The sequence below is a fragment of the Leptinotarsa decemlineata genome, unplaced genomic scaffold (genome assembly GCF_025532065.1).
Source record: "Leptinotarsa decemlineata unplaced genomic scaffold, Ldec_3_MD MMD2_tig00026358_RagTag_RagTag, whole genome shotgun sequence".
NCBI lineage: Eukaryota > Metazoa > Arthropoda > Insecta > Coleoptera > Chrysomelidae > Leptinotarsa > Leptinotarsa decemlineata.
This window is the reverse complement of record NW_027412703.1, coordinates 6161990-6183224: the sequence shown is the minus strand read 5'-3', so window position 1 is coordinate 6183224 and position 21235 is coordinate 6161990. Positions and strand designations below refer to the sequence as shown.

The 21235-nt window shown below is 34.8% G+C and overlaps 1 protein-coding gene and 1 long non-coding RNA gene across 2 annotated transcripts in view; one reads left to right on the top strand and one right to left on the bottom strand.

Annotated features, from left to right (window-relative positions):
• Nucleotides 1-20839, top strand: part of LOC141486571 (uncharacterized) — a 44429-nt gene extending 23590 nt beyond the window's left edge. The window contains exon 2 of the long non-coding RNA XR_012467928.1: nt 19861-20839. This is a non-coding gene — a long non-coding RNA (uncharacterized lncRNA). The remainder of the gene's footprint in view (nt 1-19860) is intronic.
• On the bottom strand, nt 6868-7937 carry LOC141486568 (uncharacterized). The gene is made up of 2 exons (XM_074184745.1): nt 7850-7937; nt 6868-7795 (listed from the first exon to the last, which is right to left on the bottom strand). The coding sequence occupies exon 2, from the start codon at nt 7792-7794 to the stop codon at nt 6988-6990; it is 807 nt and encodes a 268-aa protein (XP_074040846.1). The 5' UTR covers nt 7795; nt 7850-7937; the 3' UTR covers nt 6868-6987.
• Nucleotides 20840-21235: the final 396 nt, after the last annotated feature.

The following is a 21235-nucleotide window of genomic DNA, read 5'->3' as shown; positions in this document are numbered from 1 at the left end:
CAGTTATTATGCACAAAAAATGAAAATTCCACATTTTCGTGGTGTTTTTATGCGTGATAGATTACCATCTTCAGGTCCAAAACAAAACGAGACAGCTATTGTTAATTTAGATGGAGTAAGTGGACCAGGAACACATTGGGTGGCATATAAAAAATGTGGGAAAGAAGTCACATATTTCGATAGTTTTGGAGATCTACCCCCACCATTGGAATTGACTCGATTCTTTCGAAAATGTTCGAATGTAAAAATCAAATATAACTATGATCGACAACAGAAATTTAATACAGTTCTCTGTGGTCACTTGTGCTTGCAGTTTCTCTCTAAATAATTTTCCAAATAAAAATGGATTCAACACCAAAACTGGATCGGGAGGCTATCAAGGGAATGGGGTTTTCACTTAGAATGTTTTCAAAATATGGTACCTTGAAAAAAATGGATAAAGTGATGCTTGCAAATATGCCTAAGGAAGTGATACTTGCATGTGTTGCACATGAGATTGCATATGTTTGGGAAAAGTTGCCTAAGCATTTGCAAGATGACATCGATATAATGAAACATAGATATTGTTATGAGCACCACCACCACGATCAAAATTCAGAATCGGATGTTAATGACGGTCCTATACCTCGGATATCTATGTGTTGTATTTGTAATATAGAGGATGTGAATATTGGTATCAATAAAAATGATACTTATTACAATACAACACCTTCCAAAAAGTGTAAATTGTCCCAAATGTGCTGTTGCTGTGTACAATAATAAATTGAAATGTGTTTCAAAATATTCATCAGTCATGTCACGAAAGTTCGAGCTACAAGCTGTCGGGACAAGTGTCTTGAGTGCGGATTTTTTTCCACCAATTGAATTGGATAGGAACAGTCGTTATGGATTAGGACTTTTGGGATTCTATGGGTGCAATACAATCAATAATATAACTGAAGCTAATAACTTAGTTAGTTTTAGAATCAGTAATGACAACTCATCGATACCCCAAAAGTTGACAATTGAAATTCCATGTGGTGCTTATGAAATAGAAGAGATCAATGCCGTCATACAGAAACATATCATGTTCAGATTGTTTCGTGATAAAAAACCAAATGATGTCGTTGCAGATGATATTTTCTATCTACACGCCAATAATAATACATTCAAATGTGAAATGCGATCCAAATATGAAATTGATCTGACACATCCAAATTCAATAGCAGAAATGATGGGGTTCGCTCATGAAATATTTCCACCAAATCAGATACATGAATCATCATTACCAATAAACATTACAACTGTGAGACTTATCCGCTTAGATTGCAATATAATATCTGGTTCATATATAAATGGTGAATAATCCCACATTCTTTTCTCATTCGATATTGATGTTGAACCTGGCTACAATCTCACTAAAGAACCACACAGTATTATATATATGCCTGTCAGTCCAGAAGGTCGTCAATTGATTCACAACATTACAGTGCGTATTTTGGATGAAAAAAATAACCTTATCGATTTTGGAAGTGAAGAAGAGATTTTCATTATTTTGGAATTGAAGAAAATCGAATAACTGTTGTTATGGGTTTCATTTATAATAGACAAAATCGCATTGAACAATCCCAAACGAGTTGCACTATCAAAAAGAAAGGTGTGCATAAAAAGAAGCTCATTCCACAAGTGTATGCTAAACAGTTAGCACATAACGCTCTGTCTGTGAGTGATCTTAAATTTTTGAAATCGATTGGATTGAAAGTGAGAAAATAACAATGGTGCTCGAAACAAACAATGAAAAGTTGAATATATTCAATGAACCAGTGCTCGATCATTCTCTCATAAGTTTACATGAGCACACATATAAGCCCTATGGATCACCGCTATTCAGGAATTCGGATGAAATCAGAATTGCAATCAATAATCAAGATGTTATACTAGATATTGCCGAGAGCTTCATTTACATAGAAGGTGAATTCACCCCCAAAGATGTAGCGAAAACATGCTATCTCTCGAATAATGCAATTGCATTTCTCTTTGACGAAATTCGTTATGAAATGGGTGGTGAACAAGTGGCTGTTGTTAGAAAACCTGGGATAACATCTACAATGAAAACCATGATATCATTTGGACAATCTCATGCTAACACATTATTGACATCTGGTTGGGGACTTTCACAATTGAAGCAAGATATCTTGGATACAAACAGTCATGTTTTTAGTGGAAAACTACCACTGAAATATTTGATGGGTTTTGCTGAAGATTACAACAAAAGTATCTTGAATGCCAAACAGGAATTGATTTTGATTATCGCTCGATCATTCAAAAACTCATATATAGGTGAGGTTGATGCTGATTTGGAAATAAATAAAATCGAATGGAAAATAAGGCATATTGTACCAGATGATAAACACAAGCTCAAACTTTTGAGTAGAATAAACAAAAGCGGTCTGAATGCCAAAATCAAGTTGGCGTATCGTATGTGGGACCTCTATGAACTACCATCATTACGTGGGACTTCTTCAGACATATGGGCCATCAAAACAACTAACGCATTGGAAACTCCTCGTTTTGTCATCATCGCATTCCAAAGTACTACCACATCTGAAGATAGAACACAAGATATTACAAAATTCACAACTGCTGATATCAATAGTATTCGAGTATACTTGAATTCTGAAGTTTATCCATATGAGCGTTGGAATTTGAATTTCGATAAAAAACTTGATGCTCCTGCTTATTATGCTTTTGAGAGTTTCCAGCGAAGTTATTATGATAAAGATATGAGTGAACCTCTGATGGACATTGGACAATTTAGAGAGAATCCACTATTCGTCATCGATTGTTCTCATCAACCGAATGCAACAAAATCATCAACTATTGATATAAAGATTGAGTTTGAGACGAGGAAGACCAAGTTTCCAGACAACACTAAAGTATATGCATTAATTTTGCATGATACAGTTTTAACATACAATGCATTGGATGGTTCAGTTCATAGCAGATATTGACACTTTTTTTTTCACTCTATCATGTACTGTTTCATGATCTTTTTTTTTTATTTGTAACTGACTTATATCATGTATTGTATTTTATATCATATTTATTGTTTTGTAATCATTTTCTATTGTATTTCATGAGATTTAAATAAATAAAACATGAAAATAATACAAAGTTTTTTATTTGACATTATTTATGATTTACAGGAACATACAGACTATCTAAAATAACTTCTTCCTCATAATCATCATTTTCGCGACCATCTTCAATTTCCTCTCGATTTTCATCATTCAATTCAAAGTGATGAATAATCCATTCTGGCAAGTATGGTTGGAGGCTATACAGGAATCTTCTTAGGTTCAGTTCAATCATAACATCACAAAGTTGCCACAATTCCAATTCATTATCCAAAAATTTGTTACAAACTTCTGCACCACTCCAATAGTTCTCAGCATCACGAAGGCATAATTCGATTTGTTTTTCATCATAGCATACACTCATATCATAATTGCTTGCATGTTCGGCTCCATCACCCAACACCTTCAATTTAGACGACAAATGTTGAACCGATGATTTGAGATCTACAACATCGACCCAATCTTGACTTGCGTACTGCATCCACATCTTTAAATGGTGGAACTGAAATTGAATAAAGAAAACAATAAGCAACCTCCAATTTTTCAGTGATATAATACTCACATTCCCATTTTACTTGTAGTTACAAAGTGAGTGTATTCAACTAAGTTAGTAATGTTTATATTTCCATATAATTATTATCATCTAATATATGAATATTATAAAACAATAAAAAATTCATTATAATTACTATTATTATTCAATCATATTGAATTTGACTAGAGTTAGCGTTTTCACACCAAAAAAACTTCGTAAGCTATGACCTAAAGAAATTCACTATAAATTATTACTATTATTATTCAATTATATTGAATTTGACTAGAGATCGCGTTTTCATGCCAGCAAAACTTTGTTGGCTCTGTCCTAAATACATCATCGTATATTTACCACCTGATGAGTTGATACAAGATATATCGTCATCACTGAATTGCAACGAAATACGTTTTGGTAGCCATGTTTTAAATAATTTATCATTGCTCACATCTTGCAAAGTTAATAAAATTGATTTACCAAATCGTGTAGAATAAGTTGACATATTTTTAATTATGAACACTTCATCAATTGGCAATGATGATAAGGCCTTTTGCTCTACTATTTCAACCTCCTGTACAATCAAATTATTAATTTTATTCAAGTCTACTTTTGAAACGGACATGATGAAAATATATATGAAAATATAAACAATTTCCAACAGACAAATACACTCACCGTCTTCCTTCTATTACGAACTGAATAACACTCTACCAATTGCTAACTGCTGCAGATATATTCGTCTACTGATTTCATAGTGTGCCAGGCATTTCTTTTATATTAAACAGTGTGAGTCACCCCCACCATGAAACCGTGAAAGATTCACATTGCTAGTTGCTATCCACTAGAGATGCCTGACGTCACAGCCAAGCCCATCTCCCAACTTGATGCGATAACAGTTGCCGGTACGAGCAAGCAATGGTCGTTGCGGTCTCGGAGAGGGTAGACGCTAGGCAGACGGTCCTCGGCTGCCGTTGTGTCACCATCGATAGCGGGGCTAGAGCGAACCTTCATCGCTTCGGGAGAGGTGAGGGCAGACCGATGAATACGCATTACTCTGCCACACGTCGTGGAGTGAACATGTCGCTCTCTAGCCGTTGAACGGTTATTGCTGTGACGTCACTCCACTACTAACTTGGTGCCCTAACACCGATGGAGCATTTATTACTTGGAGGATCTTCGAAGTATGCAGACGTATGTTTGTACATAGACAAACAAGCACATGATGAAACCCTGTACCGTGCATTCTCCTACACACACACATAAACACACAAAATCTCATATGAAAAAAAAATCTGAACGATCCATGCACCAGACACTTCAAGGTCACAACGCCTTGACTTCACTGCACAACAAAAAAACTTCACCAAACAACAACCAATAAAAAAAAACAATTAATACGTCATAGTGGTGGGGGGAGGCCGAGAATCAGCTGTAAACAACTACTCGCATAGAAACAATAATGGAGGGTGGTATGCCCATGTCAACACCCACAACACTGTCTCAATTATGGAAATGGGACAAAATTGGTGTGAAGCTTGCGAGAGGCCACTAACAAACTTCACCCGAGTATCTACATGTATTATATGTAATAATGTCCAACCTGTGGCACAATAACCGTGGACCTACTGGTCAAAAAAAAAACAACAGCCCTTTTCAGGGTTACATTATTCACACAAACGGTAGTAGTAGAATTCACAGATTATGTGATAAATGACTACTTTGACTAAAAAGTCGAAGTTAGGATTTGGTTTATCATCGAATATCTGTGTATATGATGAGTACTACAGAGTTGGATAATGATACTTTCACATAAGTTTTGACTATAGTGTTAACCTATTTCTGATTGAAAGTATAATGATAGCTCTGAAAATAGTTGTTTATTGTCTTTAATTGTAGCCCTTAAAAGGGCTGTTTTTCCTATTAATCCATACAATGGTATGGACTAACGCTCTTCATCATCAGAAACAATCATGATGGTGTCATCATCTGAATCATCTGTATCTGATGATATACTGATGATGTCGTCCTCATATTCATCAGATTCATCTGAATCAGATGATATACTAATTATGTCGTCCGCATGATCATCTAGCTCGTTATCCTGTAGATCGTCTAACTCATCTACTTCCTCTTGCATACGTTCCGGGAAATCATCAGGAAGATCGTAGATGCGTTGCAGCATTTCTGCGAAGGTTGTACTGAAATGATCAAACGTAGAATCTATTTCATGTACCTGGATGGGTCCTGTACTCATCATAGAAGACTCTGGTACACTCATCGGTTCGGTGGTGGAATCAGCAATCGACATTGTGGAAGAATGATGTAGAACTGGGATTGATACTATATTTATATTGGAAGAAATAAAACGGAGGGGGTGAAGTGTAAATGTAGAACAGTGTTTGAGATTCGAAAACATTAAAAATGACGATCTTCATGAAACTCTGAGCGATTATTATGAGAAATTCTAAGTGATTATTATGAAAAACTAATAAGAGAGAGGGAGGAAGACACTGCCCCAGCCTCGCAGTGCCTCGTGTACACCAACCAAAAAAGTGTGTACTCCGTGGAAGGAAAGGAAAGGAAAGGAAAGGAAAGGAAAGGGTGGGAGAAACAGGGAAACGATTACATATCGTCGTCGGAATTTAGGACATCATCGTCATCAATTAGGATAGGAGATGGCGGAGGACTGTCCTCGATAAGGATTGGGGATGGTGGAAGTCTGATGTCGCCAGCGTCATCGTCGTCGTCGTCGTCATCCTCATCTGTGATGTCTACAGGCGGTGGGTCACCCCATTCGTCATCCCATTGGTAGGGATCCGGATAATCCCCGTCCGATAAGTCAGCTTCATCACTCCCAGTGACATGCTGAACCTGCACCCTGTAGTCATTATTCATGAATTCGAAGGGAATGTCATGAGGTGCCGTTGTGGAGTCCACGAATCCTTCCTGTATATATGCATAGTAAGGCATCTGAGGCTCCGGGACACTATAGGGCTCAGTAGTTGAATCAGGTTCCATGTTGGAGGTGGCTGATCAACTGAATATTCCAACAGATAATTCCTACTTTTATACTTTTGAAAGGGAGTGGGGAGGAGTGGGGATGAAAGAACTTGGAATTGAAAATGGAAAAAAAGAAAAATAATGAAAAGACGAAGTGAAGAAAAATGCTCCAACCATCGCATTGTTCAATGTGTACCAAACCAAAACAATGTACACCCTTTATTTCACTTCTTTTTTCATTTGTTTTTTTTTTTGTTTTTTATTCCTAAAATTATAATTACAAACCTAAAACTACCATGCTACCTAATTATCCTAAAACTATCCTAGTTGACCTAAAAACTATTTCCCTTTATTCAAAAATTTCTTTATAAATATTTTTAGTTCATTATTGAGCTCTATCGAAGAGGTCTCTGCCTTTCGCCTTTCCTTCAGAGCTGCAGTCCTTCGATCTAGCTCGGCCATCCTCATTAACAACTCGCGCCGTTGGCTAGCAATTTCATTCTCCTCCCGGGAAATGCTAGCCAACGCGGCCTCACTATTTCGTGAAGCAAGTGCAACATCCCTACACCTCTGTAGGAAAGTTTCCATCTCCTGGGGGTTAACCTCTCCGACAGGCTCCGGCACTGGTGGCACTTGTGGCGCGATCTCCCCGACAGGCTTCGACACTGGTGGCACGACCTCCATGGCAGGATCAGGCACCGGTGTGAGTTCCATGGGTGTCAACATCGCTAATAATGCAAATTGGGTGAGGATTTCACCTGGAGATGGCACCCTCGGCACCGGCTTATATGCCCTCCGTCTTTCCACTGTCAATGCGAGCGGTGTGGGACGTCTCGGAGGATTCCTTTTGGCGGTCGACCAACTACCTGCATAAGGGTTAGTCCTATTGCATTTACTCCTATACCTTTGAATAGGACCAACCTTAGCTGCAGATTGCCGCTTGGCTTTGTTAACAACCCTGTCTTCCTGAAATGAGACAGGGCTGCGTGGCCGCTGCACACCACCCGAAGTTGAAGCCTTCACCTCTTGGACCATCGCCACCTCGTCTCCCTCGAACATGTCAGGGCTGCCTGGTCGCTCCACCTCAACATCCACAGGTATGATCGATGCCACAGCGTTGTCGATTTCCTGCGTGTAGTTTTCCATTCTGAAAATGTAATACAAAGTTAGTTGTTATGAAAAAGTAACATTGATAACTTACTCAAAATTCGCTTGTTGTAGACTGTAGAAGACTGCTGTATTAGACTGGTGTTGTAGTAGATTGCTGTAGCTAGTCTGCACTCGATGAGAAGACTTGTCGTACTGAATGCCGAGAAGTGTGCTCCTCAGGGTGTAGGCAGAAGTGGGAGTGGTGGGAGTGAGGTGGGGGCGTGCATGCGCAATTGTGGGGTGAGGCGAGCAATGGTGGGAAGGGGCGGGGCTAAAAGTGGAGGAGAGTGGGCGGGGACTACAGTGTGTTGTTAAATTTTTTTTTTAATGAAACATAAAATTAAAAATTTTTAGTCATAGAACCGGCATTGGTCATCCTCAGTCATAGAACCGGCATTGATCATCTACTTGAATTGTGACTGGAGAAAAAAATCTTTATTTTTTGTAAATCTATATTATTAAAATCAATAATGGGGGTATTTAATGTTCAGTGTGTATGTAGAATCGATATTTTTTGAGAAATGAGTGGTGGAATCTCATTATTATAATATTGAATTTATTACACTTATTTTCAATTTTACACGAAAAATAGTAATGACAAAAGTTGTAGAGAATTTAATTTCCAACAAATTTGGTCTCTATTATTTTTTTCGCAGGATTGATATTTTTCGAGAAAAGAACGGGTTGTAATCTCATTATGTAATATTGAATTTATTACACTTATTTTCAATTTAACACGAAAAATAGTAATGACAAAAGTTGTAGAGAATTTAATTTCCAACAAATTTGGTCTCTATTAATTTTTTCGCAGGATTGATATTTTTCGAGAAAAGAACGGGTTGTAATCTCATTATGTAATATTAAATTTATTACACTTATTTTCAATTTTACACGAAAAATGGTAATGACAAAAGTTGTAGAGAATTCAATTTCCAACAAATTTGGTCTCTATTAATTTTTTCGCAGGATTGATATTTTTCAAGAAAAGAACGGGTTGTAATCTCATTATGTAATATTGAATTTATTACACTTATTTTCAATTTAACACGAAAAATAGTAATGACAAAAGTTGTAGAGAATTTAATTTCCAACAAATTTGGTCTCTATTAATTTTTTCGCAGGATTGATATTTTTCGAGAAAAGAACGGGTTGTAATCTCATTATGTAATATTAAATTTATTACACTTATTTTCAATTTTACACGAAAAATGGTAATGACAAAAGTTGTAGAGAATTCAATTTCCAACAAATTTGGTCTCTATTAATTTTTTCGCAGGATTGATATTTTTCAAGAAAAGAACGGGTTGTAATCTCATTATGTAATATTGAATTTATTACACTTATTTTCAATTTAACACGAAAAATAGTAATGACAAAAGTTGTAGAGAATTTAATTTCCAACAAATTTGGTCTCTATTAATTTTTTCGCAGGATTGATATTTTTCGAGAAAAGAACGGGTTGTAATCTCATTATGTAATATTAAATTTATTACACTTATTTTCAATTTTACACGAAAAATGGTAATGACAAAAGTTGTAGAGAATTCAATTTCCAACAAATTTGGTCTCTATTAATTTTTTCGCAGGATTGATATTTTTCAAGAAAAGAACGGGTTGTAATCTCATTATGTAATATTGAATTTATTACACTTATTTTCAATTTAACACGAAAAATAGTAATGACAAAAGTTGTAGAGAATTTAATTTCCAACAAATTTGGTCTCTATTAATTTTTTCGCAGGATTGATATTTTTCAAGAAAAGAACGGGTTGTAATCTCATTATGTAATATTGAATTTATTACACTTATTTTCAATTTAACACGAAAAATAGTAATGACAAAAGTTGTAGAGAATTTAATTTCCAACAAATTTGGTCTCTATTAATTTTTTCGCAGGATTGATATTTTTCGAGAAAAGAACGGGTTGTAATCTCATTATGTAATATTAAATTTATTACACTTATTTTCAATTTTACACGAAAAATGGTAATGACAAAAGTTGTAGAGAATTCAATTTCCAACAAATTTGGTCTCTATTAATTTTTTCGCAGGATTGATATTTTTCAAGAAAAGAACGGGTTGTAATCTCATTATGTAATATTGAATTTATTACACTTATTTTCAATTTAACACGAAAAATAGTAATGACAAAAGTTGTAGAGAATTTAATTTCCAACAAATTTGGTCTCTATTAATTTTTTCGCAGGATTGATATTTTTCGAGAAAAGAACGGGTTGTAATCTCATTATGTAATATTAAATTTATTACACTTATTTTCAATTTTACACGAAAAATGGTAATGACAAAAGTTGTAGAGAATTCAATTTCCAACAAATTTGGTCTTCATTAATTTTTTCGCAGGATTGATATTTTTCAAGAAAAGAACGGGTTGTAATCTCATTATGTAATATTGAATTTATTACACTTATTTTCAATTTTACACGAAAAATAGTAATGACAAAAGTTGTAGAGAATTCAATTTCCAACAAATTTGGTCTTCATTAATTTTTTCGCAGGATCGATATTTTTCGAGAAAAGAATGGGTTGTAATCTTGAGAAAAATTCCGAATCTTGACGATCAAAATTTTTTTTTAATTATAAACCTTTAATAATTCATAAAAAAAGTAAAATATTGATATTAGTGGTTCAAATCCTGGTTTTTTCGCAGGATCGATATTTTTCGAGAAAAGAACGGGTTGTAATCTTGAGAAAGATTCCGAATCTTGACGATCAAAATTTTTTTTTTAATTATAAACCTTTAATAATTCATAAAAAAAAGTAAAATATTGATATTAGTGGTTCAAATCCCGGTTTTTTCGCAGGATCGATATTTTTCGAGAAAAGAACGGGTTGTAATCTTGAGAAAGATTCCGAATCTCGACGATCAACTTTTTTTTTTTTTTTTAACCTTTATTAATTCATAAAAAAGTAAAATATTGATATTAGTGGTTCAAATCCCGGATTACCCATAAAAAAAAAATCAATAATTTTTATATAAATGAAGCTTTCATATCTTATATAGAATAATAAATGTTATTAACACCAATATGTAAGCCTGTGGCGTAATGGTTAAGACCCTAGCCTATGCAGACGTATGACATGAGTTCAAATCCCCGTGTGACCAAAAATTTTTTTCTTTATTTCTCACCATTATTCCTTGTGATTTAAATAGAATTGAAACTGTTAGTATAAGTGGGCCTGTGGCAGCGTAGATGTTAAGGTATCATCCTACCGCACAGACTATCCAAGTTCGAAACTTGGCAATGACAAAACTAGAAAAAAACTAGAAAAAATAATAAGAAGGAGGCGGTGGGGGGGGGGGCATTTCAAAAAATTTTTTTCAAATTTGCTTTTTTTTTTCAAATTAAATTTTTTTTTTCAAATTTTAACAGTTGGGAACATGTCAAGTCAGAATTCGAGTACATCATTAATGCCACTTCAGGGACATTGGAATATATATAATAATACTTGTTGATAACTTTCATTATTAATTTTTCAAAGACACATTTTTTTTCCTAACCTAACTTAATCAGGCCCTGCCCAGGCAGGCTATTCCACTTCACTATTCACCATGTTGGTTCAATTAATACGTCATCTGTTGCTTTTGGTTTTGGTTCTATTATTCTAATATTTGGATCAATGTTCAGTCCTGGATATCCCACTCCACCTGATGGCCTGACTTTATGGCTTTTCTCCAAAACTTCAACTCTCTCTTCCAGTACATCATACTTTTCCATTGTAGTCGCTGTTATGTTTGACATAGCATCAAATTTTTTATTTGTAGACGCTGTTATGTCAGACATTTTTATGTCTACATCATTTGTAAGTTTGTCAAATTTACGAGTGAAAGTTATCCGAGCCTCTGCAATTTTATCGTCAAATGCTTGACGGGCATCGCGAGCAATATTGCCTATTGTGGATTGTATTGCAGCTTGTAGGGCTAGAAGTATAACCTCCTTTGTTCAGTTAATTTCCCCCTCAAGGTATGATACAGTTACACAATCACTCTTGTCAATTGGTTCGCTTGTATTTTTCAATATTTTTCTTTGCATGTCATAATGACCATCTTTTGTTAATTTAAATCCATTGCCGGTGGACCTCGGATGACATTACCACCCCATTTTTTTTTTCTGCCAAATTTATCGATTGTTTTAGACATTGTGCACCCACGATGATTCTTTTCAAACTGATATTCCTTTCATTTACATTATACTATATATTGCAGTAATCGATTAGGGAAATAGAAATAATACAAATAAAATTTCAATCATTTTATATTCATTACAGTAATACATATACATACATACATAATACATTAATATCACAATACTTCTGTCATATTGAATTTTCCGGTTTTGAAGATATTGAATGATACTTCAATCATTGATCTCGGCAGATAATAAATTAATCAATTGATCCAATGGAGTCTCCTGAGATTGTGATTGTTGAATAATATTACTTATCCAACGAATGTTCTCATTTGGATCGTTTTCATAAAATTCAATATCATTATGACCCCAAGGAAGAGTGTGGGTAGTATTCGGAATGATAAATCGTTTATCGTCGTGGTATGATAATGCAACTTTATTTTTCAATTCAGTATACATATCATGCAACACGCTTCTAAATGAATTCATCTTTCTGAATATCATACCACCTTGTTCGACGATTTTTTGATAATCTTCGCATGTCAATTCATTCTTTATTACCGATCGTTTAACCCCTTTGGCTTTCTTAAATTCACCATCAACAGATTTCACATAATATGCTTTAGCACCTGTACCATAAAAACTCATGATTGGATCATTTGGAAATTCATCTTTGAAGTTACCCAAGACTGAACTTGTTACTGGAATATTGAATTGGTTAACTATACTGTAATTGGATGTATCAAATCTACTTATGTTAGTTTTTATGAATTCATAAAAATTTTCTGTGTTTACTTTAAGAATGAGCGAGTCGGTATCTGTATAAAGTAAAGAGACATTTTCATCAAAGTGTTGTTTGATGCATCCATAGAAAAAGTCATACATGACTGTTTTAGATAATTCTAATATGGAAAATCCCAAATATAATGGTTTATCGTAATGAACCTTCACTCTACCCAATTGAATGGCAACGAAATTATCAGTGAAAATTGAACAATTTTTGAAATTTGGTTTGGCTATGAGAGTGCTGGCACCTATATTTTTCTCTATATTTTCCCAATGTGTAACGAGTCTAACATCAATTCGATTATCTACATTCTCCATTGTCTTTCCATACACCGCATTATTCATTAGTTTATAGAAATCTTTAACAGATTTGTTGTTAGACCTATTACGCATTTCAGTATTAAGATCTATATAGGGTTTCATCCAGCATGATTGTTTGAATTTCAATACTCTATGTGTATTCATTACAATCAATCCATTTTTGACAGCTTGCTGTAGATTCCTATAATGAACAATATATTTTCTTTTATCATTCAAATTTGGAATTAATTTGGGAATTTTCGATTGTGTACGAGGTGGTATTATTTTTTCGACTAAAAATGGAAGGTCAGAATGTTTATCATGCAACTCTTGTGGATAATGAATGTCCACTTCAAATACATACCCATACGGACTATCAGTACTCACATCCATCACATCAAGATTAAGAATTTCATTTGGTGTCAACCATGTAAATTCACTTGTTGGTAGAGGTTGTGACATACTGTGACCGTATAGATTTGTTGCATCTAAATATGTAATGAATGTGGAAGGTTGATTGGGATTATAATTGGGTAAAAATCTATTATTTGCTATATGTTTCCTCTCGCTACATTGACTAATTCCACCTCGTATACCTTTTTGAAAAAAGTGAATCATATCAATGTCAGTTAGTAATTCCAATTCAACATTAGTGAACTTCAACATGGCATCCCATGATAATCCAGGTGCAGTATAATATTGTGCCGGATCTAAGTTATATATCTCTAAACTTGTGGTGCGGAAGTTTTCAAAAATATCACATAGTAGCAATACATCCGACTTCAAATACAAATCAGAGTATTCCCCCAAATTCTGACACTCGAATAAATTCCAAACATTTCTAGCCCTATCATAATCAGTTTCCGATATATGTTCAGAATTGAGTGTGTCATAAAACTGATTTTTTGTCGGAAGTAATGGATAATTCAATTTGTCAATGTCATCAACAAAACTATATGGAAATACACCTTTCTGTCTCATCAAATTGAATTTCTCAATTTGTGGGAAATGTTTGTGCATCTCCAAACATTGATCGGAGGTCAAGTTTGCACCCAACTTCTCCAACGAATTAGTCATAAATTTATAACTATCGATAAATCTCATTTTGAGATAATTCTTCCTAACCACACCATCTTTATCGGTATAGCTGTGTGTGAAGAGATGCTTCGTGAAAGATATATATTTCTCTTTAGTTTGCGGGATAACATCAACTTTCTCTTTATTCCTATACAATTCTTTTATGAATAAATGACAATCATAACCACTTAAATTATGAAAAATGATAGGTATGAAGTTTGGTATTTTGAAATTCAAATTACATTTCGAGTGAGCGGCATGTGATCTTTTCTTTCCTGTGACATGACAATGATCTCTTACTTTGACTTCACCATCAGTAAATGCTTTATCACATATACCACAAGTTCTGGCTGCAGCAAACTGTTCTTCTTCTTCGTCAGTTTGTGTATCCATCGGTTTAGGGTTTCTGAGATGATTTTCATGTATCTCTTTCAAATCATCTTCAATGCTACTCACAAATTTCTGAGCTGCATCTACACCCCTATATGTAACAAATTTTGACAAATCATCATTATATGAACACTTTATCAAATAAGCAAATGAATATGGGGCATGTTTGAATGTTTTAATCGTGTATGAACTTTCAGGATTTGGCTCATTCACATGAATCGGTTTAAGCACTGATTCAAAATCAGCATACACTACAAATGGCACCCTCATTTGCCTCTCAAAGTTTTCAAACATTAGTTTATTTTCCGCAACCATTCTACCATATTTATTGATCTTTAAATTAGTAGTTGGTGTTGTGGTACTAATGTGATTACAATCATACATATTATGACGTAAAAGCAATCTCTCATCAGAAAAATATATCAAACATCCGTCACAAAAATATTTTTTCTGTCTATGAGCTGATAGTTGATTAGAAACTAATCTTGAAAGATCTTTGATCCAACAATAGTGACCATTACCGGAGTCATCAGTTATAAACAACAAATTGACATGTCTCCGGAGTCTTCTCTGTGAGTATCGCAATGGACCAATCACTTCATACTTCATTTTACCCTTCTCAAATGTACTCTCTAAACATTAATTGAAATATCATTCCTATCTTCGAATATTTCGATACTCTTATTATTAACTTTAACCGGAAAATCCATACCTGTGACATCTAAAACAGTGGAAAAATGTGGATATGACGTAAGTTCGGACACTCGACTATCTGCAGGATATAATGCTGATGTTATAGCCCAAGCAAAACAATATTGATCTTCATTACGAACATTCACAACAGCTTTCTTCCATTGAATACATTGAGGCAGCTTCACATATGAACGTCCTTCCAGTGGACTGTATTTATTAATGTTGACCTCGAGAAACAATATTTTTTCACAAGTCCAACCTGAATTATTAAAAAAAAATTACTATTCAATCTTATTGAAATTTTTAAAAAATAAATACCTGAGTCACGATCCTGGAACTCAGTCGTTTGAGCCACAATTAGATCACGGAATCCATCAAAAACAGCATTCAAATCTGAAGATTGGTCCACTATTTTATTTTGGGAATTAAATGACTTCGTGTCCCTCGAATCATCAGTCTGAAGAATATAATTCCCAAAAACTTCCATATTCACCTTGATGCTTTTATGGATCCTGATGGCTGATTCCAGTAATTCAATGACCTTCTGCCTAATCTCATTGGAAAATGACATGTAGTCACTGGTTACAATCGAACTCTCCACCCTGTATGTAGCAATGCGGCAATTGAATGCATTCGTTATAATTTGAACACCGTCAGACAATTGAACACATGCATTATTTTTATGACTCATGGTTCTTCGGTGAGAATTCACTTGGGTCATAGGAATTGTCACATTACAACAATTGCACGTATACATAGGTGTTGCATTATCCACTCTCACCCGTTTCACTGCAGGCCCTCCTTGGCAACTCTGGAGCTGATGCCGACGAAGATTATCACTACGAGTGAAAGATTTACCACAGTCACAGGAATACATTTTATATAATAGTTCTCACTAACTCACTTGATGTAAACTGACATAGCCAACACTCGTACGCTTCTTAAATACACTCTGATAGGACCCGTCAAGACGTCATAGCCAACCCCACTTCTCAACTACATGCGCCAAGATTACCTCCCAACTGAATGCGATAACAGATGTCGATATACGAGCAAGCAGTGGTCGTTGCGGTCTCGGAGAGGGTAGACGCTAGGCAAACGGTCCTCGGCTGCCGTTGTGTCACCATCGATAGCGGGGTTAGAGCGAACCTTCATCGCTTCGGGAGAGGTGAGGGCAGACCGATGAATACGCATTACTCTGCCACACGTCGTGGAGTGAACATGTCGCTCTCTAGCCGTTGAACGGTTATTGCTGTGACGTCACTCCACTACTAACTTGGTGCCCTAACACCGATGGAGCATTTATTACTTGGAGGATCTTCGAAGTATGCAGACGTATGTTTGTACATAGACAAACAAGCACATGATGAAACCCTGTACCGTGCATTCTCCTACACACACACATAAACACACAAAATCTCATATGAAAAAAAAAATCTGAACGATCCATGCACCAGACACTTCAAGGTCACAACGCCTTGACTTCACTGCACAACAAAAAAACTTCACCAAACAACAACCAATAAAAAAAGCAATTAATACGTCATAGTGGTGGGGGGAGGCCGAGAATCAGCTGTAAACAACTACTTACATCATCTTCTTATTTTAAGTGTTCAGTCTACCAATAAAAACAACCACTAGAGTTACAATGAGCATCCGTCTTTTTCATATGCATACCAGCCCATACCCACATTCAAGTGAAAAAAAAGCTGCCCCTGAGAATTACAAAAAATGTTTCAACGCAAGTTTGCAGTTATGAGTAATTTGTGTTGGCTCTGGAAAAACAGACCCATATTCATCTAATGGGAGTATCCACAACTCAGAATCACTCAGTTTTTTAAATTGGTGGCGCCCTATTAATAAATACATAATTCTTAACACGCTTTTATTAGCTTCACCTGTATGTATGTATGTATTCTTGTTTATTTGTTTGTAACTTTCAACCTCGGGATCTGTATTTGACAGAATTATCGACATTATTACTTGATCTATTCGCGGGCAGATGGCGCTATACGTAACCTCCTTGATATAATTCGAACTCACTTTACATGTATTTCTTCATTTGAAAAAATTCTTTTTTTTATTAACACGCGCGCCTGCTACCTTATTTGTAACACTCTTTTGCGCACTTGCTGCCTTGGGCTTGGTAGTTGATTTTCCGGCTCCCTCTCCGGAATCGTGAAATATCAATGGTCATTTTTCTAAACAATATACGGCTGAAAGTTTAGATAAAATAAATATAGTTCAAAAAGAATAAAAAACAAGCTTTTATAGCACACGAAACAAAAAAATGAAAAATAAATATAGTTTAAACAACTGAAAAACACGCTTTAAAAAAATATTGAACTGAAAAGAGGAAAATTATAAAAAAAGCTTAAAACAATAACGAACGAAAACTACTAGTATTATTGTGAAAAAAGCGTGGGCGCTTTGTGCCTTATTTTTTGTATATCAAGCGCCCGTCGCTTGTTTCACAATAATACTAGTATTTTGCGTTCGTTTGTTGTTTTAAGCTTATTAAAAAAATATTTTTTACTTTTTAGTTCGATGTTCTCTAGAAGCGTGTTTTTTAGTTTTTTGAACTATATTTATTTTTATCTTTTCTATTCCACCCACCCTATAACCGACTAAGCCGCTGTTTATTTATTTATAAATATTGTAAATATATTTATAACTGTTTATTCATTTATAAATATTTATTTATAAATATATTTATAAATAAATGAATCGAAGAAGGTTTTGTATGAAAGTGTATAATCATACAAATTATTGCAAAGCGCTTTCGACTTTCGTCATCATCAGTGCTCACCTGAAAGTAAGTGATCTAATTGAAAAGGAAGTTTTGTGAAAATTGAAGTTTGCAAAAAAAATTTTTTAAGGTTTTAAGGTTGGAAGCGAAAGCTTGGCAAAGCAGAGTTTTGATTTTTTGGCTGAGAGACCCCGTTAATCCATTTTACTGTATATATATATATATATATATATATATATATATATATATATATATATATAAAATCTGAAGTTTTCACGGATAGGAATATGCTGAACTGGTTTTTTCCGGGTATTTGATCCGTGTATGTGATATTATCTCTAATTTCACCGACGTTTCGACAAAATCTCATTTGTCATTATCTAGGTATGCTGTTACGTGTTCAGAAGTGTGTTGACCCTGTTCAACTCACTTCTTACTTTACTGGTAAAACGGTATTCGTTACGTGTTCAGAGATAGAGTGTCCATAAACTCTCTACTACCTACTACTTAAATGTTGTTGAGTTTTACCTGAGTTCTTCTTCCTCTTAGTTGACCTCATCTCTCCGTTAAGGTATCGAATATGAAATCTGTACTGTATACCAGTATAGTAAGAAGTGAGTTGAGCAGGGTCAACACAATTCTGAACACGTAACAGAACACCTAGATAATGAAAAATGAGATTTTGTCGAAACGTCGGTGAAATTAGAGATAATATGACATACACGGATCAAATACCCGGAAAAACCAGTTCAGCATATTCCTACCCGAGAAAACTTCAGATTTCATATTCGATACCTTTTGCCAATGAATAATATTACAAATCATATACTAACAGTAAAAATGAATAAAATAACAATGAATTGAACATATAAATCGACGAAAGGAAGTTAAACATTGATGGATTTTTTGGATTGACAAATGTCATAAATGTCATTTTTCAATGATTTTCAATGATTTGATAATCTTTGACTCTAAAGGAAGAGTTGATTGATTTGGTACAATTTTCATTATTATCATTGTTTTTTGGTGTAGTTCCAATAAATATATACTGTATATACTGCTGAAATTATCCATGCCTGTTCTGTTTAAAATCTGTTTTTCCGTTAACCAGCTGTCGCACCCCTACGAACGACAACCCTCAGAAGTCGAAATTTGTGCGAGCCAAGGATTAACGAGGTCTTACCTTTTAACGTGTGATTCCTAACACGGGTTGGACGATAGCAAGTGAAGATCGATCGTTCAGACTAGGGCTTGAACCACCGACCAACACGGCAGTCAATTCGAGTGAGTGAACAAATCACCCACGCCGAACCGCTTGGCTACCGACCGATCTTGTCAGTTCTCATATTCATACAATCAGAAGACTCATTATTTTCAATCATTTCAAAAAAAGTCGTTTGGAAATATTTGTTTCTGTATTTTTCTGGAAATGGTTGAAATTAATAAGTCTTTTGATTGTATGAATATGAGAACTGACATTGATAATCTCAGCAGTATATACAGTAACTTCGATAAGTTACTACATCAAAAAACATAATGATAATAATGAAAATTGCATCAAATCAATCAACACTTTCTTTAGAGTCAAAAATTATCAAATCACTATGCTCATTGAAAAATGACATTTATGTGAAGGTATGGCATTTGTCGAACCAAAACACTTTCTTTCGTCGATATATATGTTCAAATCGTTGTTTTTTACTCATGTTTACTATAAGTATGATTTTTAATGTTCATTGGCAAAAAATCCACAACTCCATAAAGTATAGGCCCTGAAGAAGCTTAGCATTAGAAGCCGAAGCTTGGCAAAGTAGAGCAGAGTATTGATTTTTGATTCTTTGACTGAATCCATCTATACAAGTAGATATATTTCTAGAAATTTTATTAGTTTTTGAAGTGATTGTAACAATTTTTTTACAGATGAAGAAAATTTGAAACATGCTGAAGAGCGAAATGCGAAACAAGATAAGAAGTTTGAAAAATTATTCGTATAGAGAAGAGTACCAATTTGGACCTACCGAACAGAAAAACGAAAATAAAAATTGTTCAGAATGAAGGATATGAAATTCAAAATAGGCCCAGTTAAAACATCTGGCCTCAAAGGATTAGAAAATAATGGCAACACGTGTTTATGAACAGTGTCACCCAATGTTTTTCAAACACGAAATATTTGTTGAGGTATTTGAGAAAGAACACCTACATTTCTGATATAAATACCAGTACTTCTGGTACGGGGGGGCTTTGATTAGAGCTTAGGCGGAAGTGATGCAGGAGCTGTGGCCGACAGATTCATTGGATAAGTTTGTGAATTCGGTTTGCATAAAAACAGAAGTTGACCTCTCAGTTCATGGGTTACGCGCAGCAATACGCCCAAGAGTTTTTACGATATCTCCTGATTGGCTTACATGAAGAAGTAAATGAAGTCACTGCAAAAAGTGTTGATGAAGACGCAGAGAAATTACAAGATCCCTGGGTGAATTATTTGAAGGTGGACAACACCAAGTTTGTAAAAAATGTGAGATTGTTGAAATCCACATCAAAGTGCACGTACTGTGGACACTCAACGGCAAATTGTGATCCTTTCTGGGATTTATCTCTTTCTATACCACCAACAACAGGTCGATTAAGTTTGTCAGATTGCTTCAAATATTTCACAAGAGTAGAAACTCTAGATCCTAGAGTTGTTGTCTGTGTTCAACAAACACAGACATCAAGAGCTGAAAACCATCCAGACAACTCTACGAGTAAATGACTACTCGAATAAAATATTGAAAGCGGCTTCCAAGAGAATACAGAAACAGTAGGAAACTGAGAAATACTGGTCATGACAACCATACTTTTTATTAGCTTTATTTATTGTCTCGTCAACTATTACAGTTATTAAATACATTCATATTGATATTGAATACATTGATATTGTGTAAAGGTACTGAATTTTGTTTAAGAGATCGGTTTGTTTTAAAAAGTTTATCACATTTTCGGCTGCGCTGCATTCTCCTGAGGTCTGAGTGATATTCTCTGGGATATTATTGTCCTCTCTTTGCTGGTAATACAGTAATTTTTGTCTGGCAAATATTACAGTCTGGTTCTTCTGTTTTGTCTATGATATGTCCATGGGTAAGCCTTGTGTGTCCTATACGTAGTCTTGCGAGGATGACATGATGTATTCTAGGCATTGGGATGTATTTCCATTGTTTTACTGACGGCTTTATTTCCTTCAGCTTTGACCCATTGGTGATCCATTGTTGTTGCCAGCTATTTATCAGAAAGTTCCTCACAATTTTTTTAACGGATT

What these genes read in the sequence shown, in the direction of transcription:
- LOC141486568 (XM_074184745.1), bottom strand. Translation starts at nt 7,794, where the DNA reads ATGGAAAACTACACGCAGGAAATCGACAACGCTGTGGCATCGATCATA.